At 36.0% G+C, this 20,676-nt stretch overlaps 1 protein-coding gene across 5 annotated transcripts in view; it reads left to right on the top strand.

Annotated features, from left to right (window-relative positions):
- PHKB (phosphorylase kinase regulatory subunit beta) overlaps positions 1-20,676 on the top strand; it is a 231,683-nt gene that overhangs the window by 185,637 nt on the left and 25,370 nt on the right. For 3 of the 5 annotated variants that reach the window (XM_018061966.1, XM_018061968.1, XM_018061970.1), the window contains 9 exons: positions 292-396; positions 1,534-1,616; positions 1,819-1,909; positions 6,396-6,457; positions 6,543-6,705; positions 7,800-7,881; positions 9,875-9,932; positions 11,067-11,157; positions 15,004-15,206. In XM_018061966.1, coding sequence (XP_017917455.1) covers positions 292-396; positions 1,534-1,616; positions 1,819-1,909; positions 6,396-6,457; positions 6,543-6,705; positions 7,800-7,881; positions 9,875-9,932; positions 11,067-11,157; positions 15,004-15,206 — 938 coding nt within the window. Of the gene's footprint in view, positions 1-291; positions 397-1,533; positions 1,617-1,818; positions 1,910-6,395; positions 6,458-6,542; positions 6,706-7,799; positions 7,882-9,874; positions 9,933-11,066; positions 11,158-12,085; positions 12,177-15,003; positions 15,207-20,676 lie in introns of all 5 variants that reach the window. The other 2 variants (XM_018061969.1, XM_018061967.1) reach the window with 1 other exon arrangement.

Below are 20,676 nucleotides of genomic sequence, written 5' to 3'. Positions count from 1 at the left end.
TAAAAATAAATACACATCTCACTGTTACTTCTAAGCATAGTAAGATATCTGATTGTAGTAGTGTTTACTCAGATTTTTTCCATTACAATAGAGGTGAACTACTTTATCAGCATACTGATTCAATTAAGAAACTAAAATTTCTTGATATTATATAGATTTTATAAGATTATTTGCTTATTCAGAATAAACATCAGTTTTAATTTTTAAGACTAGTATTTTAAGACTAGCCTTTCGTCTGTTTCATATATATGTATGGATGGATATATGACTTTTTTTTACTATCACTTACAGATTTATCGCATTCTAGGAAAGACTGTGGTTTGTTACCCTATCATCTTTGACCTTAGTGATTTCTACATGTCTCAAGATGTTTTACTGCTGATAGATGACATAAAGGTAGCCTTTTATTGAAGGGGATGATTTTGTTTCTGCTGATTCTATCGTATGTTAAATGAAGTGCTCCTGGGCCTATGCTACTGGATTAATACAGTATCAAATATGAAAGTTAAACATCATCTGCATAGTTTTGGGGAGTTAAACTACTTGCAGCCTTAGAATAATAGATGTATTCTGTTTTATACAAAGTTGTATGACTTTATTTGCTCTACCTTCTACAAATGGAATAAAAGGATATATATGTATATATATTGTGAAAGCAGAGGGGGAACTGTTTTGGAAACCAGGTTCATATAACAGTAAATTTGTCTCTTTTTGAACAAAGTTGAGTTAGCAAAATGATTTTATTTATGAAGAATTTCAAATAAAACCTCCCCTAACTCATAATACCCAGTCAGTTAAAATCTCCTACATTCCCTTTTTCATTTGCAGAGTAGAGAAGCTTAGAGTCATGGCCTAGAGCATGAAGTCTGGAGCCAGATTTACTTGTTAAAATCTTGATTCCTCTGTTTACCAGCTGTGTAATCTTGGGCAAATCAGTTAACTTCTCTGTGTTCCTGTTTTCTCATCTGTGTAACTGAATAGGACTGTCCTGAGGATTAGGAGTTAATATATGCAGAGCCCTCAGAATAGTGCCTGGTGCATAGTGAAATGTTATGTATATGTTTGATGTGATAATGATGATAATAGAAATTGAGTCAAATAAAGAACTCTTCATGTTTTTGATGATATATATAGTTCAGCCCAAGCTCTTTTACCTACTGTAATGTAAATTGTGGAGTGAGAATGAAATCTTCTGGATGATAACCTTGGGTTGATTTTCCGTCCCTGAGACCACTCTGAACTGTATTTGTTAGGCCTCAAAAAAAAAAAAAAAAAAAGCAAATAAGGCAACTTTAAGACATGTGTGATCTGGTGATCTGATTATTTGTAAGAACAAAGTTTAAAGTCAAAATGATTTCTAGCTTAACTTGAGTGTTATTAGAACATTTCTACCCCTAAGTAGTCTTATCCAGAGTTTGTGAAATTATCTGGATATGTAAGAGTTTTGTTGGCTCTTTGCCACTAATGGTTAAGCATCCTGATCAACTCAGATACTATGCCATCACATCCTACCTCATTCTTATGTTTTAATAGAATGCACTCCAGTTTATTAAGCAATACTGGAAAATGCATGGACGTCCACTTTTCCTTGTTCTCATCCGGGAAGACAATATAAGGTACGTTGATGAAAGAATTAAGGTGCATGCATCTCACTGCCATTATTACTGTGAACCCTTTGGAAGCAGGGCCTCCTTGCATTTTTATATCCATCTCAGCATGTAACAGAGTGGTTTGCATATATAAAAGGCACTTAGTACTAGATTATTAATTTCTCATTCTGTTGTTAATATGCACATTTTATCTGTTTATATTTTTCAGAGGTAGCCGATTCAATCCCATATTAGATATGCTGGCAGCTTTTAAGAAAGGAATGATTGGAGGAGTCAAAGTTCATGTTGATCGTCTACAGGTAGTCTTCTGAATTTCAGTGTTTCTTTTTCCAGCACAATTAATCCTTAGAATCAACTATGTTTCTTAATTATATTCTTTGTAAGGCTTTTGTCTGAATGTTTTATTCTCTGTCTACCTTCCTATTCCCGTTGTCACCACCCTGTGTATCTGATCCTTCCAGTCTGATGCTTGAGCAATTGCACTGGTTTCCCATCAGAATTTTAGACTTTAAAAGGTCATCTCTTACCTCACTTTTGCATCTGAGAAAGCTGGAGGCCAGAGTGGTGAAGTGACCTGTATAATCTCAGGTTCTTTGACTCCATGGGCCAGTGCTCTTTTCCCTACCCCACAGTGACACCAACCTGGAGATAATGCTTGTTCCATTCAGATTTTACAGCTTTATGTTCACAGCTCCTAAATAACAGAATCCCTTTGTGGTTCCTGTGAGCCATAGCAGCCTCTCTGCCTACAATTATCTCCTGCTAAACATTCTTTCTGCTTCAGCCAATACAGCTTAATTACTGTGTTCTCAGCTTTTTGAGGTTCTGCCCCTTTCTGCTCACTCCATTTCCTCTGCCTGGAGTAGCCTCCTTTCTTTCAACATCACTGGGCTTTGAAGTCTTACTGAGCATTAAAGGCAAGTTCTGCAGAATCACTCAGTCCAGAGAGGATACTTTTCTTTTTTAATATCCTTTTATGACCATTAACATAAACTATCCAAATTGTAGTCCATTATGGGCTTAAATGTCTTATTTCCATTAAAAAGTTGTGATCATTCATAGTCTTTTATGTGGTAGGTGCACAGTATTGAGTAAGAAAGAGGAAAATTTATAAAGAGGGACCTATGTAAGTAACCTGGTAAATGGCATGTTTACATTCTCATTCACCATTGCTTGTGTTTTGTATACTCAATTGATTTTTATCTAAGTTTTTATCTTTTCCCATTATTTTCTGTTTTGTCTTTTTGTGTGTAATGCTTTCTGGGACAATTTCCTTGATATTTAGCATGTAGCTCCTCTGCTGATTTTTGTATTTTAGCTATCTTGTTTTTAATTTTCTCTTTCGTAGTATCTTGTCCTTTTTTTCTGAATATTATATTTTGTCTTATCCTTCTAAGAATATTAACAGGATAGCTTTGGAAATCTTTCCTTTGTACATTATCTCTTTCAGGTTTCTTTTCTCTGTTTTCAGGGGGCTCAGTCTTTCATGTTGGAGTCATTTGTCAGCTATCCCTTTATTTTTAAGAGTGAAAGAATAAAAAATTTATTGGAAGCTGTGTGTTTGGGAACAAGGATCATTGTCATGGTGAATTTACTCATAAGGTGGGCTAGGGGCAAGGACCATTTTTGCTGGGGAAAACCCAGGTGCCAATATCTGGGTGTTTTTTTCTTCTGGGTTTTTCAGGTTCCCAGAAAATAAACATCTGGCCTTCTGCTTAAAGGATGTACATTTTGCTTCCATGTCCTGAGAGCAGGGTTGGGTTAAGGAGCCGGGGGTGTTGCACTGTTCTGTACAGTATCAGAAACATCTCTCAGTTGTTGCTTTCTACCAATGCAGATTCAGAAGACAGCGAAATGGTACCTTATTAGATTGTATAGGGTATTTACAACAGTACAGATTATTTTCACATAGGCAACACAAGTGGCTTAATCCTAACAGCATAGATGCTAGACCATGAGTTTGTGCAACACTGCACTTTGAAAGTTGGAGCAATGGATAACAGCTTCTCATCACTAAGCAGTAAAGCCTTTGTTCGTATCTACATCTTGGACATAAATGACAGCTTTCCAATTTTTAATCAATTCATTTATGAGTCACTTAAATTATTATTTAATCTTTATATCTTCTGCTCTCTGCTGTGCACTAAACCCTTGAGTACAGTCTTAACTAGAGAAAAAGCCTCTTTTTGTCTTGTAAAACCGAAACACTATACCCATTAAACAACCCTTCATACCCTCAAACTAGCCTTTATCTTCTCTTTAGTATAAGAAATGGAAATGACACCTGTATACTTCTCTGGGCCTTTATTTAAGGCTCTTTCAGATGTCTTCAGCCCATGATCTATAGTCTCTCTCATCACTGGGCCTCAGCATCACTTCCTAGCTTCATCACTCAGGACATGTCTTCATGCAGCTAATTCTCAGTCCTGATTTCCACTCCAAGAGTACTGAGTACTTTCCAAATCTTTAATGTGATTTATTTTTTCCCCTGTTCATGCTATTATTCTATTCTAGAACTGCTTTTTTTCTTTTTTTCCTTTTAAGTCATACTTTAATTTTATAACTTAGATCAATCTCATCTCTTTAGTGAAGTCTCCAAGTCTGGAATTAATTTCTCCTTCCAGTGTGTTTCTGTGGCATTTTCCTTGAGCTCTGCTATAGCTCTTATTTTAGGTAGAACTAATTTCTTGTGCCTGCTTCCCTGTGTGGATTGCAAACTCTTTATCAGTCCAGGCTTTACTCATCTCTGCATTCCCAGAGTATTCTGCTCACTACTGTTCTCTCTGTAAGAAATATGTAAATATTGGTTCCTTGATTCGACAAATACTTACTGAGTGACCTCTCTAGGCAATGGAGATATAATGCTGAAAAAAAATATGCAGAGTTCCTGATCTCATGAGACTTATTTTAGTAGGAGAGCAAAACCAAAGATAAGGCCAGATAAGGATTCAGAATAATGGGATGGAGTACAGTCTTTGGTGGTATGTTCAGTTGGAGAGGGTCTTGGGGGATATAATTGAATATCATTTTTGAATATTGTATTGCATTTGACATATATATTTGTCAATAGTAAGTTATTTAATTACCATCAGAACTAAATTATTAATCCCCAGCAAAATAATTGCAATAGCTTTTTTATAAAACTAGCCAAGATTTTATAATACCTACACGTGGAGTATAACCTTTAAAAATTATGAATCACTGCATTGTATGCCTCTAACATATAATATTTTACAACTGTAATTCAGTTTTTAAAAAAATAATTTAGGAGCCTCTCCAACCAACTAAATTTTTAAAATCAAAAACTCTACAGACTATTAATGAAATCTACAACTTATCTGTTAATTCAGAGTAGCATTTACTTTATGAATTGAATTACTGTGTATTAAGTGTATTTTGTCCATGCTATATCCTTAATACCTAGCCTAGTGCTTGGCATATATGTGTTCAGTAAATATTTGTCTAACAAATTAGTTAACTATAGAGCAAGATGTTCAAGGGGTAAGTCTGCATCTTAGGAAATACCACTCTGTAGACTTTAGTTTTGCTTTGTACTGCCCTCTGCCCAGGCACAGACTTTCCTCTCAGACCCTTACTGTGGCTGGGCCACATAAAAATGTGCAAATTAGTTGCATATTTGGCCTTTCTCATTCAGACTCTGCAAGGAGGCTTTAGTATGATTGGTAACATGTTCATTCTGCCATTTGTAGTGGATATTTGTTGATCACCTACTTTATGAATTTTCAGTGGAAGAGAAGGCAGCACAACTCTGGAGGTTAGCCAACAAGAGTAACATTCCCTAAATCCTGTTGCTTCACATTTGAAAGGAACAGGAGAAAATAGAGAAAGTAATATATGTAACACAGTTTTGATTAAAGAATTACCTTATTTTTAAAGTAACAATTTATGGCTTGTTTCCTTGTCAGTATATTTCTCACTCGACAATTCATCAGAAGTGACAGTGCTAAAAATCATTGTGGGTTATCATTCATTTATACATGAACCACTGATAAGCAACTATTATGTTCAAGTTTGGCCTCATTTAGTTTGCTCAAGGGGTTCTCTGGTAGCTCAAATGGTAAAGAATCTGTCGACAATGCAGGCAGACCTGGGTTCAATCCCTGGGTCAGGAAGATACCCTGGAGGAGGGCATGGCAACCCACTCCAGTATTCTTGCCTGGAGAATACCATTGACAGAAAGAGTCGGACATGACTGAGCAACTAACACACACACAATGGGATATAAAATGACCAAATATTGCTTGCCAGAATATAGAGAAGCACTGGCCTAGATAATCAATAACTTCATGATCCTGAAAAATGGAGATTTGGCAGTATCTTATCATAGAATAGCCTTGAAATATATTATGGTAGCCAAATCCAAAGAGTAATTTCACATTATATTTTCTGAATATAGTTTTAATATTTCATGGCTTTTTTAAGCATCAAATTTTTGTCTTTTAGCACTTTAATAAGTTCTGAGTTTTTAATTGAACTTATAAATAAGAGGATAGAAAGAAAAAACAGTTCATCTGATTCTGCTATTTATTATAACTCATTAACTTGTAGCTTGATGTTTATGTTCTATTTCAGGGGGGTTTGTTGTATGTGAAAATCTATCTGATTTTAGAATGTTCATTTTAAGAAATTACTTAACAATCATGTTTATTTTTTAAGTAAACTTTTTTTAAGTATTGTATACTTACAGAATAGTATGTGCATAAATCATAACGTTATTGCTTGATAAATTTAAGAGTTGTGAATCTTTTCTCAATCGCATTTCAGACACTAATATCTGGAGCTGTGGTTGAACAACTTGACTTCTTACGAATCAGTGAAATAGAAGAGTAAGTTCCTTTAGGTTATTTATTGTGTTTCTTGAGATTTCATTAGGAATGCAGGAAATATGAAACTTTTTCTTTTAAATTCTAGGCTTCCAGAATTTAAGAGTTTTGAGGAATTAGAAGTTCCCAAACATTCAAAAGTCAAACGACAAAGCAGCACCTCCAATGCCCCTGAACAGGAACAGAAGCCAGATGTTACCATGACTGAATGGAGAAACAAACCCACCCATGAAATTCTTCAAAAACTGAATGTGAGGAAGATGCAATTCCCACATGACCCTGAGTGAGGTTGACAGAGCAGGAACTGCCAGGGGCAAACCATATTTCTTTTTGTCCTCCCAGAGAAGGTAGCAACTAGCCTGGAAGTAGATGGCCTGTCTGTAACTGAGGCAGTAATGAGAAGTAGTTCTCATGGTCTAATATTAGCATGAATGTCTTTAAGATGCTTAAAATGGGTTGTCTTGTGTATGAAAGTATTAAATAGCCCATTAAGGAAGCATAGTTGCTTTGGGGATCTCAGACTTCTCTTTCAGTGCCCTTTCTCTTCTTTTCCCAATCTGGGCCTTCTCTCCTATCTCAGCGTTTAGGTCATGCTTGCTTTGAGTCTCTCCAGTCACTGAAGAAAGCAATCCTGTAACTACATCCATATGAATATTAGGTTAGCAACCTAGTATTATCCCATCCCTGAGGTTATTTGCATTTTAGAGGAGGACAGGATGTATAGTACCTATCAAAAGAAATATAAATTTAATGGTAGAGCTATGAATACATTGACATTTTATTGGACTATCCAAATTTGAATAGGCCAAATATATAGCCTGCCAGATATCAATTCAGTTCTTGTGATTGATCGTTACTACCTATAAATCTATATAAGCATGAATATGATATAATAGGCATAAAACAAAACATATGATAAGCAGCCTACACATGTCCTCTTCTTTCATCCTCCTCTCCACAATGAGTCGGTAACAACAAGTAAAGTCAAGAAAGGAGCAGATAAGTGACTTGGCCAAATCTTTCAGAGGGTGACAGCATCAGTGTCACCTGTATTAGCTTATAGATAACATATTTTCTATTCATTACTTATTTCCTGGAAAATTTGATTATTAAATTCTACTACCCCAGGAAGCCTGCTTGTCTACCCACTGTTTCCAAGATAGCTAAAAATAGTTGTATAATGTCATCTTATGCCTGGTAATATATCAGTGACGTTTTATCTTTTCTCAGTTGCATAGCAGAATATTTCCTCTTTGCATCATGAGGTTTCATGATTAGTTTTACTCCCTGTGGTAATTTTTGTACCCATTTCATTCCAGTTACTCACAGTGATTTATATTTTCAGGACTGTAGTTGTCTGGCTAGCCAAGCCATCCTACTGGGTATACTGCTCAAAAGAGAAGGCCCCAACTTCATCACAAAGGAAGGTAAGAGTATCTAACTGAGAGAACATTTTAAATAAAAAGACTTCCCTATTTTTGAACATATATCAAAAATGCATAATGAACATGCACTAAACTGTTACAAGTTATTTTCTTCCTAGTAAACCTTCCTTTTATAATTTTTAAAAGTTAAAAGTTTTTTAAAAGGAAAATGTTCATTCGTACCCCTAGAATGGAATAGACAGTTTGATGTATGAACTCCTGAATTGCTTTCATGCAGTAATGCTTGTTTGTCTGATTATCTCAGTGGTGTTGGAGCCTGGATTCTGCCTGTGACTGTTAGCCTCTGATGACTCCATAGTTGTTTATTGACAGTTTATATTTCCACTTTTATTTTCTGTATGTGTCTAAGAACAATGCTGAATCATTATAGCCATAAGAATTAGCTCCTTCATGGTCTGCAGCAGCCATTTGGAATGGAACATGGCATTTAATAGAATTGCACTGTCAAGACTGTTTACGAAAATAAGTCATTTTTAATTGTGTTTGTGTCCACTGTGCATTAAGGCTGAAACCCAGTTACCCCTGAAATCTACAATCATATGTTGAGTCACTACTCTAAGGAATCTTTGAATTCTGTCTACATCATGGTCTACTTCTGGCATTTTATAATACAGAATAATGTAGGATACATTTCAAGTATTTAATATCTAACTACCCAAAATTTTTGGCTCATCTGAAAGTCCTCTGTCCAGTGAGGCATATTGATTTGGTTAGAATTAGAAATTGAGTTGATATTCTATACAGCAATGTAATTAATAAGATTTATAGTTCTGGTAGTGAACTAAACATAATTGTTTATTCAGATAAACAATTCAGATAAAGAAACTAAGGTTTACTTAGTTTTTACATTATTGTAGCTAAGAGACAACTTTCTTGAGTATTATACAATTTTAGTTTTTTAATTTAATGAAGACAGAAGAACTCTAAGCAAATTTCAAATAGAATCTTTTCTGTTCCTAATTAATCTTGAAACTCAAAGTGTAAAAAGGATCCCAGTTATATTGAGGACATTTATCAGAATTTATACTTTAAAACAAAGGGATCATTAAAAAGCAGACATTTCATTAGGAACTTAGAATTCAGAATGGTTATTTTAGTAGTAGGCTTCCCAGGTGACAGTCGTGGTAAAAGAACCCGCTTGCCAATGCAGGAGACATAAGAGATTCCAGTTCGATTCTTGGGTCGGGAAGATCCCCTAGAGGAGGGCATGGCAACCTACTCCTGTATTCTTGCCTGGAGAATCCCATGGACAGAGGAGCCTGATGGGCTATAGCCTGTAGGGTTGCAAAGAGTCGGACATGACTGAAGGGTAAACTTAGCATGTACACGTGTATTTTAGTGGTGCTTTAAAATAAAACAGTTTATATAAAATAGTTTATAATGAAAATGTCAAGAGAATTATTTTTCAAACCATTTTTTAAGCTTGGTAATAATATTCATCTGTTACTTAGATATTTAAAAGACTTTACATGTTTTAAATCTGTGAAACTTTATATATTAAAAATCACAAGCATCTGCAGAATCTGAATATAATTTTATCCAACTTGCTATAAAGCTATAAAAATAAGTTCAGGGTAAAAAGATAAAGATTCTGTTCTTTACCCTTGTTTGGTTTCTGATCATATACAGAATCATCACAACATTTTTTTGAACAAACAAATGAAGTTATATATATTCAGAGTCTACAGTATTTTGTTCAGTTTGCCATATTCTGTTTTTTTAATTTTTTGTAGTAAATTAAAATAACATTTTTATTTGTTAAATATATTGATTATATATTAAGAAAACAATGAATTTCAAGAAATAAAATATTTATCAAAATCATATACTCAAGCTACATTGTAACAAGGGCTGGGGACATTCACACTATATATTTGGGTTACATGTTTAATTATGTCAGGTTTTTTAAGGAGAATTAATGTTATGCACTTAACTAAAGCTTTTTTCAACAAAGACTCTATTATCCAATGTCTAGGTACTGTTTCTGATCACATTGAGAGAGTCTATAGAAGAGCTGGCAGCAAAAAACTTTGGTTCGTATTAGCGTCCTTGTCATTATGTTATTTTAATTGTGTTATCATATTCAGTATCCTAAAGATAATGGACTAGTGTTAAAGGTGGCTAGTCATTCTAATATTTCCTTTTAAGTTCCAAGGTTGCAGTACTGTGAGATTCTAAGGATCTGCCTACATTGCATTTTATCTTGACTCTCCCAAGATATTAAAAGCATGTCTGGGAGTAAAGACATCTGTAGGAATAGAACCTGGAGAGGATGCACTGGCATAATGTTCTAATGACTTTTTCCTATCCTGCACCTCCTCTGTTCCAGCAAGGTGCTTTAGGTTCTAATTTGTATTTTGAAAACTTGTTGTTATAGAGGGTCATGAAGAGACCAGTGTTTCGTTTAAACACAAGCAAAGTATAATATACTTACAAGATAGTTCTCTCATGGCTTAAGTTTAATGAATCCTAATGATTGTAGTTACTGCATAAAAAGTAACTGATATGTCCTGCAGAGGTAGTCTCTTCCCAGAGACTAAGGAAAACTTAGGTAAGTTGAGGTAAGATTGTTTACATTCACAGTGGGGTAGGTATGCCTAAACGCATGCCCTCTGCATCTTTGAAGCAACTCTAACAGTTTTACTAGCAGAATCTAACATTTTGGAAATTAATAGTATGTAAATATACATATATGTTTTTTAATAACCCATTATTATCTAATTTTGAAAAAAGAAATCTCAAGAAAGTATCATGTCATAAGAAACTCCCTTAACTTCAATGAACCTCAGTTTTCTAATCTCTAAAATAAAAGGATTAGACAAAACATCTCTTAGCAGTATTTCAACTCTAATTTGTAGTAAATATACTATTCCACTCAAGAAGAAATTATGTAATAACCCTGTGGTTAAGTCTCAGATTTTCGCTGTAAATTCTCAGCACAGTAAGGCATGCAAACAAATAGATGTTGCTTTTCAGTCAGTAAATTTCAAATCTGGTCTATAATCTTCGGTTAAGCAAACCTTCTTTTACTTTATGTTTAATACTTGTATTTTAGATAAGTCATTAGCAAACATTTAGAGTCCTGACTGTTATGTTTAAAAGAACGAACTCCTGGAAGTTTTATTTACTGTATTTTCCCTTTTATGGCTTTCCACTGACACACCCAGGTTGGCGGTACGCTACGGGGCTGCATTTACGCAGAAATTTTCTTCCTCTATAGCCCCACACATTACTACTTTTCTGGTACATGGGAAACAGGTAACATGCACAGATTGTCAAAATTCCAGCTGCTTGAAACGTGTGGGCTTATTTGCGTTCTCAGGGTTAAATATGTCTTTTGGTCTTATAGTGTGTGGGTGAAAGCTTCTCTAAAAGTAGGAAGTCTTTGTTTCACTAACTTTATCAGATATGACTGAATTTTCTACTAGTTCATCTATGTTGAGATTAAGCAACATGTTTTTTATAGGTCAACTTCCATGGATATCCTGAAATACAAGGAAACACCTTTAAACCTACATTTTTATTTTATTTTCTCCATCTGAAAGTTCCACATGGATTTTTACTTTTGATGGGGGGAAAATGTTTTATGTATTGCATGTGCTGTGCTTAAAAATCCGTTCTTACAGTCTAAGACTTTTTCAGAAATGTTGAAATAGTAGTGTGAATTACTTCCTTCAACATTCTGGCAAGGAAAAAAAATAACGCTGGTATCTCATTGTTATCACTTCCTAAAATTGAGTACTAAGTGAATTCCCTAATCCAGGGATTTGGTTACTAGGCACCAAAGGAAACTTGATTTACAGTGGTTATAGGAATAGTGTCATGTACCCATGACAGTCTTAATAATAAATTTTTTAATACAAAATCAGAATAATCAATTCCTCCTCCTACACTGCTCCCTGACAAAGGGACAGTTAGGCTTCCTTTTCTTTCTTTTTAAGTTGTCAATGGCAGGAATAATGCTGGTGGCAGAGGTGAGGGTGAAGCTATCCCTCCCTAATTCTGGATAGTCCTACAGTCTAGAAGACTTCAGCTGTTAGGTCCAGTGTCTTGGGGTCAGTGTTTCATCCATATTATTAAGTGAGGACCTAATTGTACAGATTTTTTAATTCCCCCCATTCAGGGGCCCATTCATTCATTCATTTAGATTTGTCAACCTCTGGCGTGCTCTCTTCTTTGCCCCCAGGTCGGTGGTGCGCCATGCAGCAAGTCTTTTAAGTAAACTAGTGGACAGCCTGGCCCCATCCATTACTAATGTTTTAGTGCAGGGCAAACAGGTAAGTAGCTGATTTTCAGACTCTCGGTCACAGTCACAGAGATTTCTGGGTAGGACCCTGGCTTTTAAGTCTGGCAAGCCTCAGCATCGCAGGCCTCTCACAACCACATTTGCAATGGCTCAGGCATTTCTACAGAAGGCTCCTTCCCCAAGCAAAATCTAGTCTTAAAGAAGCACATCTGTGCTGCACCTTAGAGATTTAATTTTAAGCTCCTGTGTTAACGCGATATCAGTGAAAATACTGACAAAGAAAATGGTATGACACCTACTAAAGCATTGCAGACAGGCTTAGGACAGGTGGGGCAACGATAGGGAGTAGTGAAGGGCACATTCTCCTTTTACTTCACCAGAACTCTTCTCCCCATTAGAAATGCATTGGCTCCCCAGATTCTTAACCCTCTGGGCCCCTCTCCTTCTAGGTTCTCCCCTCCCACCAAAGCCAACTCTTGCCAGCTCTTCCTCACAGAAAACCATTAGCAGTCCCTTTCTCCTCTGGGTTCTCAAAATAGGCCTGTTACACTTCTCACAATCTGCCCTGGATCCCGGTTCATTTGAATGTGTGTCTCTCATAGGGTAGATGAAGCCCTGGAAGTCAGGGCCTATGTCTTGTCCAACACCGTCCCTTTGTGCTCACCATGGCCTTGTAGAGGCACTTGGTGAATGTAGATTGAATTGAGCCTGTGCATGTGGGTATGTGGAGTGGGATATGGCTGCTCATTTTTTGCTTTTCTGTAAGCTCTAATTACTTGGCTGAATCATCATTTGATTGGAATGAAAAGCTGTGTGCTTTCTATCTCTTATTTGGGAATATGTGTGCTTTATCATGTCTTCCTGACAGTTAACCTAGGGATGTAATAAGCTTTAATAATGCAAAAAACTATAACCCTCTTTGATGGAATCAACCCATTGTTCATATCTCAGGGCTCTTAGTTCATTAAAATTGAAATTATTTCATCTTGACATCAAAGTTTTAAAATGTTGAAAGAATAAGTGATCCTATTCTGTAATATTTAATAGCTAAAAATTATTGTACTAATAAAACTCCTGAGAAAAAATTTAAATCTCTTCATATATGTTATTTTTCTGTTTTCCAAATTACTAAAAGAATTTTCATCCTTCTTTATCAGGTAAATAGACCAGGGACAGGTAGTAAGTTATTGGATGGCTTTTCTCATTGCAGTCCTCAGATCCAGCCACAGAGTTCTATATTTTTGCCTTGGACTGAGCCACCTCTTAAAAAAACTCAACAGGCTTTGGGAGGTTATTTTTCCTTGGATTTAGGCCCCTGTAGTATATCTGAAAATATAGTTAATTCTGTGACATATGAATGAATGAGAAGGTTTTGGAGAGCTCTGAGGTCACTGGCATCTGGCAGTTGGAGAGGGGTTAGGTAGGGTACAGTTGGTCATGTCCATTCTGTGCACTATCTAGAGGGCGATTGCTGCCTAAGATCCTGAGACTCTGTTCTCCAGATCAAAATCCTAGCACCTTGAAACCTATCCTGAGGCTGTGACTGGACTATTGTCCACCAGACCTGCACATCTCCCAGGGAAGTAGTCAGTTACAGAGTTGGGTACCTGGAAGGCTGACAGCCCTGTTTCAGGTGTATGGAGTCTATTCACTGACTGCATCTTAACCTGTTTAAAAAGGGAAATGAAAATGGAGCATTCCAAGTTTGCATTTGCTTATTTATGAAGTGCCACCCTGAGAACTGAAGTAATACTGCTTCTATACTTCTACTTCTGCACTTTCAGATCACCTCAAGCTCCCTGGAATGAAATAGTGGTTTAGTCATCATTGCTTCCAGAGGCAATGATGTACTTACCTTCTGTTTGTTTTTTTCTTTACAAGCTGACATTTTAATAAAAGTAATCGCACTTGGACTAACTGGTTGGTACCACTTGTGTTGCAATAAACTAGCAATTCTCAGTTTTTAGTCCATCACAAAATTTGGGCAGAAGACCTCTATTCTGCTTTCTCCTCTCATGTCAGAAGACACAAGGACTCTTTGATATCCTCTTCTTTTTCCTGCCTCTTATAATTATGCCCTGTACAAGGAAGAGAGAGGCAATGAGGAAGGAGGGGATGCAGACTCTTCTGCATGCAGACTCTTTTGGGTGGCAGAGTACTAAGACAAGAGGAGAGAGGGGGAGCAGAGTATTTATTCCTCTTGCCCAGCCTCAACAGCACTTTTGGCTTTGAATTTTCTTTGCCATTTCCTCTGTGCTTTCTCATTTTTCTGGCTTGTGGGCAGCCTTATTTATTCCCCTCCACAGGCCAGAGATACATCCAAAAGTATTTCAGCACTCACTGGGTACCTGACTGTGTGCCAGGAAAAGTGCGTCTTCACTACAACTATGTCCTTGTACCTACCTTTGAAAAAGTTACAGTATTGTTAAAGAGCAAAAACTTCCACACGAGAAACTGTAAAAGAAGTGAAGAACATACTCTCAAATGCTAAATTGTATAGACTATGCACTAAAGTAAAACTGTTTTCTCTGAGGAGTTTCCAGTCCTGAAGTCATTCAGAATAATTTTATCATAATAGTTATTTATATTCCTTCCCTGCTTTTATCCACTCACCTTCATTCCCCTAGCTGGGACCCTCACCTGCCCTTGTATTTTAGACGAGACTGAACCATCATGAACTCCAATGGGAGTCATGCTTTGAAGGCCATTTTAATAAATAGCAGGGGCAGTTATTCTACCTAATTCCCTAGCTTGCATAGAGTAATTTCAGCCTGCCAGTCATCCTGAGCCTTGATTTTTTTTTTTTTCAAACTATTAGTAGCTAGGAAATTTTTACAATAAAATTCTGCCATCTGTAGGTAACTCTGGGTGCCTTTGGGCATGAAGAAGAAGTTATCTCTAACCCTTTGTCTCCGGGAGTGATTAAGAACATCATCTATTACAAGTGTAATACCCATGATGAGAGGGAGGCAGTAATTCAGCAAGAACTGGTCATCCATATTGGCTGGATCATCTCCAATAACCCAGAATTATTCAGTGGCATGCTGAAAATACGAATTGGGTGAGTAAATACTTTGCATTTGCATAAAGAGAATTGTTCAGGTTGTCCTCAGTCTCTCTGAGTGAAGTGCTGCCTCGGACCTGGTGGGTATTTAGGAAAGTGTTTCTTCCCCTAAGTCATAGAGAAAACGTCTGGTGATATGAAGAAATAAATACTAGTGGCCTGTTTATTTGACTCCCACATGAGAAATAGTGAAGTAACTCTGTTCTCTGATAAAATCAAACACAAGGAAGTTTGAACAGTTGTATCATGTTAAAAAATAATAATAAATAAAACCCCCCACTATGTACAATCCTTGTAAAAATTCCTATAAAGTGAATAAGCCTTAAGAGTAAAATGATGTTTTAGTAAAGCTAGATGTCAAAAAGACACACTTAGGTAAAAATTTGGTCCTTTTAAGAATATTCTTCTGTATCTGTTCCCTACCAAAATCTGATTTTTAGTCCTTAAACTCATAAGTGTTCTCTTTGGAGAAATTGAAAGTAAGGCTCTGGTAATCTTGAATGTGCTTCATCAAGCATTGTGTGAGGCAGCACAGTAAGGTATGTGATCAGGCTCTGGCATCTAGGAGAACTGAGTGCAACTGCTGAACTGTACTCATCATCTCAGTAGTCTGGGGTCAGTTGGCTGAACCTCCCTCCAACTTTCACTGTTTTATGTGATATCAAACAAGGTAATATGTTTAAAAGGCCTACCACAACTGCATATAAGTGCTTCTTTTCATTTTTTAAAACATATTTTGTACAAATATCACATAAATATATTCTAATTATAAAAAATCAAGTGTGAGCATATAGAGTAACCTAGTATATGGCCAATTTGGAGATTGTTCCTCAAATATTTGAAATGAATATGTATCCTAGCCACAGCAATCAGATAAGAAAAAGAAATAAAAGGTATCCAAATTGGAAGAAAAGAGGTAAAATTGTCACTCTATGCAGACATGTTATTTTATATAGAAAACCCTAAGGATTCAAAGGGCTTCCCTTGTGGCTCAGATGGTAAAGAATCCACTTGCAATGTGGAAAACCCAGGTTCAATCCCTGGGCCAACAAAATCTCCTGGAGAAGGGAATGGCTACCCATTCCAGTATTCTTGCCTGGGGAATTTCATGGACAGAGGAGCCTGTGAGCTACAATCCTTGAGGTCACAAAGAGTCAGACACGACTGAGTGACAAACACACGTACACAAGAACTCCACAAAAATTACTAGGTCTAATAAATGAATTCAGCCAAGTAGCAGGATACAAGATTAACATTCAGGAATTGATTGCATTCATTTATACTAACAATGAAATATCAGGAAATGTTAAAAAAAAAAATACAACCTTTTAAAATTGCACCTCCCCCAAAAATAAATAAATAAAATACCTAGGAATAAACCTGACCAAGGAGATAAAAGTTTTATACACTGAGAAATGACAAAACATTAATAAAGGTGATAAAAGAGGACTCAAAGAAATGGAAGGATATCCCATGCTCTTGGATTAGAAGAACTAATATTGTTAAAATGGCAATATTGCCCAAAGCAATCTACAGATCCAAACCAATCTACAGATTTAATGCTATTCCTTATCTAATTATCCATGACACTTTTCACAGAACTAGAACAAATGATACAAAAATTTATATGGAACTATAAAAAATGCAGAATTTCTAGAGTGATCCTGAGGAAAAAAAAACACATACCTCCCTCAGATTTCAAACAATACTACAAAGCTACAACAATCAAAACAATATCGTATTAATACAAAAACAGGCAAGCCAATCAGTGGAATAGAGAACCCAGAAATAAACCCATACACCTACAGTCAACTCATCTTCAAAAAGGAGGCAAGAATATAAAATAGGGAAAAGACAGTCGCTTCAGCAAGTGGTGCTAGGAAAGTTGGACACCTGCATGTAAATCAGTGAGGTTAGAACACACCCTCACACCATGCACAAAAGTAAATTCAAAATGGCTTAAAGACTTAAACATAAGACATGATACCACAAAACTCCTAGAAGAGAACATAGGGAAAAACATTCTCTGACATAAATTGTACCAATGTTTTCTAAAGTCAATCTCCCAAGACAGTAGAAATAAAAACAAAAATAAATGGGTCCTAATCAAACTTCCTTTGCACAACAGAAGAAGCCATTTAAAAAAAAATGCAGCCTATATAATGGGAGAAAATATTTGCAAATGATGTGACAAATTAGGGCTTAATCTCCAAAATGTACAAACAGTTCATAAAATTAAAAAATCTAATTGAAAAATAAGAAGACCATAATAGACATTTCTCCAGAGAAGACATACAGATGACCAGCAGGCGCATGAAAAGATGCTCAGCATCACAAATTATTAGAGAAATGCAAATCAAAACAACAATGAGGTACCACCTCACATTGGTCAGAATGGCCATCATTAAAAAGTCTTATAAATAACAAATGGTGGAGAAGGGGTGGGGAAAAGGAACCTTCCTACACTGTTGTTGGGAATGTAAGTTGGTACAGCCACTATGGAAAGCAGTATAGAGGCTCCTGTGAAAACTAAAAATAGAATTATTAATACTGTATGACCTAGCAATCCCACCCCTGGGCATATACCCAAACAAAGGTATAATTCAAAAAGATACATGCCCTTCTATGGTCATAGGCTCATTGAAAAGAACAATAATGAGTCTCTGTCAGGCACAAATACATGTGAGTGTGAATAAGTGGGAATACAGGGTGCTAATTTTGTGATTAAATCAATATCTTTACTATTTCTGTCCTACTTGACCTTCAATTGCTAATAAATTATAAGATGTTTTCCTGATTATGAATTTGTCAATTTCCCCTTGCATTTTTATAAGTTTTGCTTTCTATATTTTAATGCTTTGTTTTTATTCATGTTACCTTGTAGTTTTAATGATATAATTTTGCTTGTGTCATTTATTTTCTAATTGAATTATTTTTAAAAAGTTATTTTTAATTTCAAACATCTACAAAAGCATAGAAAATAGTGTAATAAAGCCCATACTATTACTGAGCTTCAACAATATCATCATATAGCCAATTTTATTTCACTCATACCTCCCTACTATTCATCTCATCCACAGTCTCCTCTGATTCCATCATATCATTTAATCTGTAAATACTTCAGTATGTATCTCTAAGACATAGAGACTTTTAAAAAGCATAACCATGATCCCATTACAATGTATAAAATATAACAAATGAATTCCTTTTGTTTAATGTTACTACCATATTTTTAATATTACTGTTTTTTATTGTTATTAACTTGGTATAATTTTCCATTTGTTTACCTTCAGTGTTCTTTTTTCATTTTGATTAGGTATGTCTTATATATTTAACATCTATGCTCTATTTACTTTTAATCCAATCTGAGACTATCTTGTAATAGAAATATATGCCATATTTTTGCCATTTCATTTCTATTTTGATTATTCTTGCCATTTTATTTTGTTTTCTAGTTACCATGCTTTTTTGTTCTTACTTTTTTTCTTTCTTCTTTATTGCTAAGTTGATACCCTTTCATTTCTTAGTTTTAATTTTGGATGTGAGTATGAAGCACTTTATGTAAAATGATCACCCATTTTTTTCCTTCAAAAAATTTCATTAAAAACTAGTTGCTTTTTGGGAATTATCTGCATGCCTCTTTGATCAATAATTCTCATTTTTGAAATTTAGACATACTTAAGAGCAGTCTTCATTTCAGCCTTGTTTGAAGTAGTCAAACACTGAGAATAACACAGCTATCCATCAGTAAGAAATAGTTCAAATAAGTTGTTAGCCATATAATAAAATATTTTGCCACCATTACAAGTAACAAGATAAGGTTAATACACTGGCACTTATAAATTGTTGTTATTGTTCAATCACTAAGTTGCATCTGACACTTTGTGACCCCATGCCTGGACTGCAGCATGCCAGGCTTCCCTGTCCTCTGTCTTCCAGAGTTGCTCAAGTTCATGTTCATTGAGTCATTGATGCCATGTAACCATCTTATCCTCTGCCACCCTCTTCCTTTGCCTTCAGTATTTCCCAACAGCAGGGTCTTTTCAAATGAGTTGGCTCTTCACATCTGGTAGCCAAAATATTGAAGCTTCAGCATCAGTCCTTCCAGTGAATATTCATGGTTGATTTCTTTTAGGATTGACTTGTTTGATCTCCTTGCAGTCCAAGGGACTCTCAAGAGTCTTCTCCAGCACCCACAATTCAAAAGCATCAATTCTTCAGTTCTAAGCCTTCTTTATGGTCCAGCTCTCACATTTGTACATGACTACTGGATAAACCGTAGCTCGGACTATATGGACCTTTGTTGGCAAAGTGATGTCTTTGATTTTTAACACACTGTATAGGTTTGTCATAGCTTTCCTTCCGAGAAGCAAGCATCTTCTGATTTCATGGCTGTAGTCATCATCCACAGTGATCTTGGAACCCAAGAAAAAAATCTGTCACTGCCTCTACTTTTTCCCCTTCTGTTTGCCATGAAGTGATGGCATTTATAAGTATCCAAGATGACCAACCTAGATAGCATATTGAAAAGCAGAGACATTACTTTGCCAACAAAGGTCCATCTAGTCAAGGCTATGGTTTTTCCAGTGGTCATGTATGGATGTGAGAGTTGGACTGTGAAGAAGGCTAAATGCCAAAGAATTGATGCTTTGGAACTGTGGTGTTGGAGAAGACTCTTGAGAGTCCCTTGGACTGCAAGGAGATCCAACCAGTCCATTCTAAAGGAGATCAGCCCCGGGTGTTCTTTGGAAGGAATGATGCTAAAGCTGAAACTCCAGTACTTTGGCCCCCTCATGCGAAGAGTTGACTCATTGGAAAAGACTCTGATGCTGGGAGGGATTGGGGGCAGGAGGAGAAGGGGACGACAGAGGATGAGATGGCTGGATGGCATCACCGACTCAATGGATGTGAGTTTGAGTGAACTCTGGGAGTTGGGGATGGACAGGGAGGCCTGGCGTGCTGTGATTCATGGGATTGCGAAGAGTCAGACACAACTGAGCGACTGAACTGAACTGAACTGAACTGAAGATAAATTAAGTGAAAAAAAGTTGCTAATTTTTTCCATTTTTTATCAAATTATTGTGTATATATATATGTGTGTGTCTGTCTGTCTGTCTGTCTGTGTGGAAAAATATACATAAAATCACTGTCGGTTACTCTCTGTGAGAGATTTCTACTTTGTAAGTTGTGTTCAGTTTTATTTAAATTATTTTAGTTGAGGTTATTAGTTTTCAAACTATTTGCCTAATTCCAATTAGAGTATATTTCAGATGAGCTTCCTATTTTTTATCTCCTTTTCCTTTTGATTGAGAAGTGAACTCATTCTGCATAGAATTTAGCCTGCCTTTTTACCCCGTAAAATAGTTCCTTTAAAATATTACTAATAGGATGTATTCCAAATCAGTTATAAGAACTGTGAATTATATCCTGATTGTTCAGTCTCTGTTAGCTCTAAAATTTTCCACTT

This window comes from Capra hircus, chromosome 18 (assembly GCF_001704415.2).
Source record: "Capra hircus breed San Clemente chromosome 18, ASM170441v1, whole genome shotgun sequence".
In the NCBI taxonomy this organism is placed as follows: Eukaryota; Metazoa; Chordata; class Mammalia; order Artiodactyla; family Bovidae; genus Capra; species Capra hircus.
Note: the sequence above shows the minus strand (reverse complement) of the source record. Positions and strands in the feature narration are given on the sequence as shown.